Source organism: Anoplopoma fimbria, unplaced genomic scaffold (assembly GCF_027596085.1).
Source record: "Anoplopoma fimbria isolate UVic2021 breed Golden Eagle Sablefish unplaced genomic scaffold, Afim_UVic_2022 Un_contig_8024_pilon_pilon, whole genome shotgun sequence".
Lineage (NCBI taxonomy): Eukaryota > Metazoa > Chordata > Actinopteri > Perciformes > Anoplopomatidae > Anoplopoma > Anoplopoma fimbria.
This window is the reverse complement of record NW_026552874.1, coordinates 26,079-33,143: the sequence shown is the minus strand read 5'-3', so window position 1 is coordinate 33,143 and position 7,065 is coordinate 26,079. Positions and strand designations below refer to the sequence as shown.

Genomic DNA, 7,065 nt, shown 5'->3' with positions numbered 1-7,065 from the left:
TTAAGATGATTGTTTAAGAAAGGAGATGCACTTATGACTTCTGGTGACTAGTAGTTCTCTTGAATACCTATGTTGAATACACTTCCTGTAAGTCGCTTTGGATAAAAGCGTCTGCTAAATGCCTGTAATGTAATGTAATGTAATGTAATGTAATGAGCAGGATGAAAAGGTCAGAGGGAAGACATTAGAAAACATGAAATTAATACAAAACAATGTTCAATTCAATATCATTTTATTTGTGTAGCCAAATATCACAAATCACAATTCTGCAACAGAGGGCTTTACAATCTGTACAAAATACAACATCCTCCGTCCTTAGACCCTCACGTCTGAAAAGTGAAAAACTCCCCAAAAACCCTTTAACGGGGAAAAAGGAAGAAACCTCAGTGAGAGCAAAAGAGGAGGGATTCCTCTATCCGGATGGACAGAATGCAGAAGACGTCAAGTGTACAGAATGAAAAACATAATAGAATTCATCAATCCATACGCAAGAAATGATAGATACAATGACAGTACAATAGCAGAAATAACCCTAATAATAGCAGATAATAATAGAAAAATGATGACTACTAATTATAACAGCCGCAGTGGATATGGTATAATAATAATAATGATAATAAAAGCAGTAATAGTAACAGTAATAGAAATAGAAATGTGACTAATAATAAAAGTAGTAGTAGCAGTGGATGTCAGGCAGGGCCATGGTCCAGGCAGAACCACGGTCCATGGACACCTACTAGAATACAGAGTTGTACTGGATAATAGTAATGCATATGTAGTTTCTTGGCTGTCAGTAACCAATAGCTGATATTGAAAGATGTTTCTGTAATCGAACCGAATTGATTTCGTAAAGCTTTTAACCTTTGAAGGAACGGGGCCTAAGTGGCAGTCAGGATTAATCAGCATGCTGAGGAGTCATTTGAAACTGTAATTGAACTAATAAGCGTTTGGAAAAAGAGCAGAGGTCTAATTGAGAGCAAAAAAGCAATTAAGAGATCATTAATCTCAACTATTAAGCACTGTCATTTGTAGTTATGGAAATCAAACTATAAAATTATGAAAATGTCTTTAATATCACATCAGTTGTTTTCATATGCAGATTTCAATAGGCTTTGCTCTATCACTACAAAAAATTCAAACCCTGTTCTTTTCATGGCGTGAAATGGGTGTGATTTACGGTTTCATAAAGATATAGAATAATAAACATATAGTACAGGAGATCCACGAAGCACGTACCTGAGCTATAATTTAAGCTTTTAGATGCTGCATTACTTCCCTTGAGTGTGACTAGGGGGTTGTAGGCTTTTCCATTTCAGTAAATTAATCCACGTGCTGGTAGTGCTACAAAGGTCATATTTGTATACCTGGCTCAGGTTATGTGGCTTTTTTTCCATGAGATACTTAATTGCAATTAGAGGATCTGGTTTTAAAAATAGAGTTACAAAAATATAAACAAGGGAGGCAGAAAGCTAACCGCACCAGTCACACCATAACTTTCATTAGGATACATTTCAGAACGTTTAACCAGAGAAATGCCATCAGTGAAGCACTTTTACTTCATCAGGACCTGTCTACAGTAATGAAAATTAAAATGAAGTTCTATATTTGAAAAGAAAATGGTATTGGTCTATATAATTTGTGATTGTTGATGTCATGAAAGGGTTCTTTAAATCAACAAAATGTACAATTTGGATAGCAGCTATGGGTGGCATCCTTTAAATGGGTGCTAGTTTGTATTGTTGCAGTAGATTAAATGTTTCTGTAGCTGCTGCCGTCTGCTCCCCAGGCTCAACAGGAGACTCAGAAGGCAGCTCTGAGATTTGAGAGGGCCGTGTCCATGCACACTGCTGCCAGAGAGATGGTGTATGTGGCAGAGCAGGGCCTCTTGGCTGACAGGAACACCATGGACCCAACCTGGCAGGAGATGCTTAACCACGCCACCGCTAAGGTACCTTTCCTGGACCCTGGAATTGGATGTATTCCATACTGGCAAAAAGAAGGGCAATGTGTGAGAACAGGTTTACCTGTAAAGAGGAAAATGATAATGAATAAAATAATACAGATTTCTAAACATTTGGCCCAACAACAACATGTTATGTGGTTCACTCAATATATCTTGTGTAGTACCATTGTTTATTTGTGACCTCTGAGTCACTGACATCTCCAGCTTGACATCAGAGGCAAATCAAGTGAGCACAGCTTTGCAGAGAGGACTTTAACAGCAGCAATACAGAGAACAGATGTGTTTGAGACGGCTGATAGGATGATGTCATGCCACGCATGAAAACTTCATGGGAGCTGTTGTTCATTGAATGCTTAGAAACTAAAAAATGGTTAACTTTGTAAAGTTATTGAATTGGCTATAAAAATACATTGTTCTGTTGTTGTCAATTCTGTCAAAGAAGCACTTGTGTGTTGCCAAGAAATCGTTTCAGAGTACTGTCCGACTGCATTTTTTTACTGAATATTTACAGATAACACTTTATGTGAATGTCTCATGGAATTTGGAAGCAGAGTCACAGATGCCATAGAAGAGGCTATGCAGACGTTGGTGTCAGCACATGCAGGAGGGGGACAGTAGGATACGTGCCCTCTGGACAATATAACCAACATGCACAAGGAATCCCAAAGGGATTTTCATTTTTCATAACACAAAAGTATTCTAACGAGTTACTTTTCTCAGTAGGTAGCACTGTAACATAACAAGTTACTTTGTCATGGCAGTAATGTTGTGATGTAATAATTTACTTTTAAAAGTAGCTTTACCCAACATTGGTTATAAGCAAGCGAGCAACCTCATGTTCCCGGGATTCCTGAGAGACTTTTCCGGAACCAACTTTTGTGGTGATACTCTTATGGTCTGTCAAAATAATAGGCAACTAACCAAACATCTATATGTGATTTTAGAGATTTATGCTTCCATTTTCTGTGTCCTGCTATTGTGCATGCTGGCTTACTGTCACACTGTCATGGCTCACTGGGACACATGAATAAAACAGAGCCATTGTTAATGTTATTAATAACACCTGTGGGTGAGTCAACATGCCTGCTGTTGAGAAAGGCCGTTGAATGTGTGTCCACTTATTGTGAGAGTCAGGTGGGGTGTAGGCAGAAGCTCATGTGTGACTGTGTGATTATGCCGTGTTCCTCTCAGTCATTGTTCCTGTGCTGGTCAGGTGAACGAGGCGGAGGAGGAGCGCCTCCGCAGTGAGCGGGAGCACCAGCGCGTCACACAGCTCTGCCAGGAAGCCGAGGCTCGAGTCCAGACCCTCCAGAAAGCCCTGAAGAAGGTCATCCTCAAATCCAAGCCGTACTTTGAACTCAAGGCTCAATTCAATCACATTCTGGAGGTTTGTACCAGCAGTGATTCTGTCTTACAACATAGTTAATACACACCATGTGTTCATACTGTAAGCCACAAGCATAGGATTCCGCTCTGCATGATATTCCACATGATTTAGTAGCTTTTAGTTTCAGCTACAATGTATGCAGAGTCAGCAGAATGTGTGTGCGGTAATGGACGGGGTTTACCACAAATGCAGACATTTGTGGATCTGACACATTACAAACTGCTGCTCAAATAATTCACTTTCTGTGACTTTCATGGGAATTTCTTTCATCATTATTGCTGTTATTCTGCTTGTTTAAATTCTTATTTATTATTGTTTGCAGCCCGGGAAAAAAAGGGGGTCCAAAGGATTGCTAATGTTGCTGTGTGTCTGGATTTGTAAAATAGCCACAATGCTAACATGTTCACCATAGCCACTTTATACAAGACTTTCATGGGAATTAAAAAAATTGATTGCTCATTTCAATTTCATCATTATTGCTGTTATTCTGCTTGTAATGGAGAGAGATAAATTCTTCGATTTATTATGTTTGCAGCGGGAAAAAAAGGGGTCCAAAGGATTGCTAATGTTGCTGTGTGTCTGGATTTGTAAAATAGCCACAATGCTAACATGTTCACCATAGCCACTTTATACGCCAAAGGTGATGCCAATTGCTTTTAACACTGCCCCCTGCACAATCAATTCATGCAGCTTTAAAAACACTTGTTGACATTATTTTTGGCTTTAAAAAGGGAAGTTAATTAGATGCAAACAATCAGATGTTAAAGCCAGTGACCAATGTTAATGATTTGACTTTACAGTTCTTTGGAAGTCATGTTCCCTTTAGTTGATTGATAAAACCAAAAGACAATTCGATAAAAATATGAATGACTGTCGAGAGAAATGTGTCTGTTCACTTTTTTTTTTTTAGGAACATAAGGCTAGAGTAGTACAGCTGGAGGAGCGGGTGGCGAAGGTAAAGACACGTTACTCTGTGGCCCTGCGGAACCTGGAGCAGATCAGCGAGCAGATCCACGCACAGAGGGGGCGGATGAGGGCCAGCAGGGGCCGTCCTGCAGTCTGCGGGGGGCGGAGCTCCCCTGTAGGTGCTGAGGCTGAGGTCAGAGCCACCGTTGGGATTCACATCGGGAGTTGCATCGGGACTAGCTGTGCGGGAGTCAGCGGTGTACAGAGCAACTGGGCGGATGGAGAGAAAACCAGGCTGTGGGTGGAGAGACACAGAGAGAGCGGCTGGGGCCAGAGGGAGCGGCTGGAGGCGGAGCAGGCCAGCTCCGACTGCATGTCAGTCATCAGCCTGCAGACCATCGCCTCTGACCTGGAAAAGTGTGACTCGGTGGAGCACCTGGGAGACATTAGCGACGCTGGGAGTGTACTGGGTGAGGAGTGGGGCCGCAGCAGGAAGCCTAACCAGGAGCCAGGCAACAGGGAGAGAGTGACCGAGGGGCCCCAGCAGGAGAAGGGAGGGGTTACCAAAGAAAAGCAGGAGATCTTCATCAAGCAGCACTACAGAAGTGTTAGCCTATGATAGTCACCAGAAGGAGGAAGCTGGCTTATGATGAGGGATCACATTAGAGGGGAGACAGAAGGCACTCCAACTGTACGCTGGTAGACGAGCTGGCAGGGACGTGTAACGGAGATGCTGACTGATTGACACAGCGCTCCTTGGCCACTGCAGATAGGAGGAGCACGAAGGGTTGGCAGGTACATGGGCCACACTCCTGAGTCTCTACGTGACAGCATTAACAGAGAGATCCTCCAGAGTGCACTGACCTCCGTTCACTCTGGATCTCTGTAGTGTCTCATCCAGTCTGTTGCTCCACACGCTGAAACGTGAACAATTTGCATGAAACAAACAGCAGGATGAAGAAAACGAAATGTTTTGTGTTCAAATGGTGTCAACTTGTGTTTTGCTTCAGTGGGGGACAAATGTGCCTCTTGTTTATTTCAGTTTGTTAGAACATTGGTTTCATTGGAGTTTTGGCCATCATTTCTATCAGTTATAATAACACTGGATTTATGGTCACACAGAAACACAAGCAGTCTTCATGGGTTTTGATTCTGAGCTGTCTCCTTTTTCATCCCACTTTCTGCAGGCCTGCATGTCACTGTTAACCTTTGCCGTCTCTTCCAAATAAGTCTGGCTAACGTGAGGGTTTGTTTCCAGCTGTCTGATCATCTGATGGCTTGTGTTTCCTGATTTTTACTGATGATCCAAAATTTCAGCAATCGACTTTGTAAATAATGGTCAAAACTAGAAAAATAACATATCAGTATTATAATACCATATAGTAAGACCCCTACAGGCATCTTCTTGATAAACGCTACAAGTGGAATGAAAAGGTACAGTTATCATCTTCTATCACAAGACATGTATTCTAATTTAAAGATATAATATGCAACAATGTCCTAAAAAACGAATGCATAGACTGATACAAAAAGGATTCCGCTCAATCACCACTTGTGACCCACTAGAAGTGTGTGGTGGTGTTTGTATCTGCAGTAACCCTGCCCTCTGCTTGTATTTTCTTTATTCTTAGTAATTTGTTGTGTTCGGGACGTCTCTATTTTATATATACAATGCCTATAAAAAGTATTCACCCCCTTGGATGTTTCACCCTTTTGTTGCTTTTATACAGGAAATCATGGTCAATATAATTTGGCTTTTTTGACAAGAATTTGCAAAAAAAAACAAAAACTCTTTGATATCAAAGTGAAAACAGATTTTTACATAATAATGTCAATTAATTAAAAATATATAAGGTAAAGTAAATGATTGCATTATATTCACCCCCTTCAGGTCAGTATTTAGTAGATGCACCTTTGGCTGCAATCACAGCACTGAGTCTGTGTGGATATGTCTCAATCAGGCTGGCACATCTGGACACTGCAATTTTTCTCCATTCTTCCTTGCAAAACAGCTCAAGCTCTGTCAGGTTGCTCGGGATCAGGCGTGAACAGCTCTTTTCAAGTCCAGCCACAAATTCTCGATTGGATTGAGATCTGGGCTTTGACTTGGCCACTCCAGAACATTCACCTTGTTGTCTTTGAACCATTTCTGTGTAGCTTTTGCTGTATGCTTGGGGTCGTTGTCTTGCTGGAAAATAAATCTTCTCCCAAGTCATAGTTCTCTTGCAGACTGAGTCAGATTGTCCTCCAGGATTTGGCGATATTTTTCTGCATTCATGTTCCCCTCTATCTTTACAAGCCTTCCAGGGCCTGCTGCTGAGAAGCATCCCCAGAGCATGATGCTGCCACCACCATGCTTCAGGGTGGAGATGGTGTGTTTGTGGTGATGTGCAGTGTTTGGTGTTCGCCAAACATAGCATCTAGTCTGATGGCCAAAAAGCTCAATTTTTGTCTCATCAGACCAAAGAACCTTCTTCCAATTGACCTTGGAGTCTCCCACTTGCCTTTGGGCGAATTCCAGGCGAGATTTCATATGAGCTTTTTTCAACAATGGCTTTTGCCACTCTCCCATACAGCTTCGACTGGTGAAGAACCCGGGCAACAGTTGTTGTATGTATAGTCTCTCCCATCTGAGCCACTGAAGCTTTTAACTCCTTCAGAGTGGTCGTAGGTGTCTTGGTGGCCTCCCTCACCAGTCTTCTTCTTGCCCGGTCATTCAGTTTGTGAGGACGGCCAGCTCTAGGCAGATTTAAACAAGTGCCATACTCCTTCCATTTCTTAATGATGGATTTAACTGAACTCTGTGGGA

The 7,065-nt window shown here is 41.8% G+C and overlaps 1 protein-coding gene across 1 annotated transcript; it reads left to right on the top strand.

Annotated features, from left to right (window-relative positions):
* Window positions 1-1,786: 1,786 nt before the first annotated feature.
* On the top strand, window positions 1,787-4,875 carry LOC129116234 (SH3 domain-binding protein 5-like; the record flags this gene model as incomplete). The annotated part of the gene is made up of 3 exons (XM_054627235.1): window positions 1,787-1,948; window positions 3,177-3,350; window positions 4,261-4,875. Coding segments are annotated over 3 exons (951 nt in total), but the record flags the coding sequence as incomplete, so codon positions are not given.
* Window positions 4,876-7,065: the final 2,190 nt, after the last annotated feature.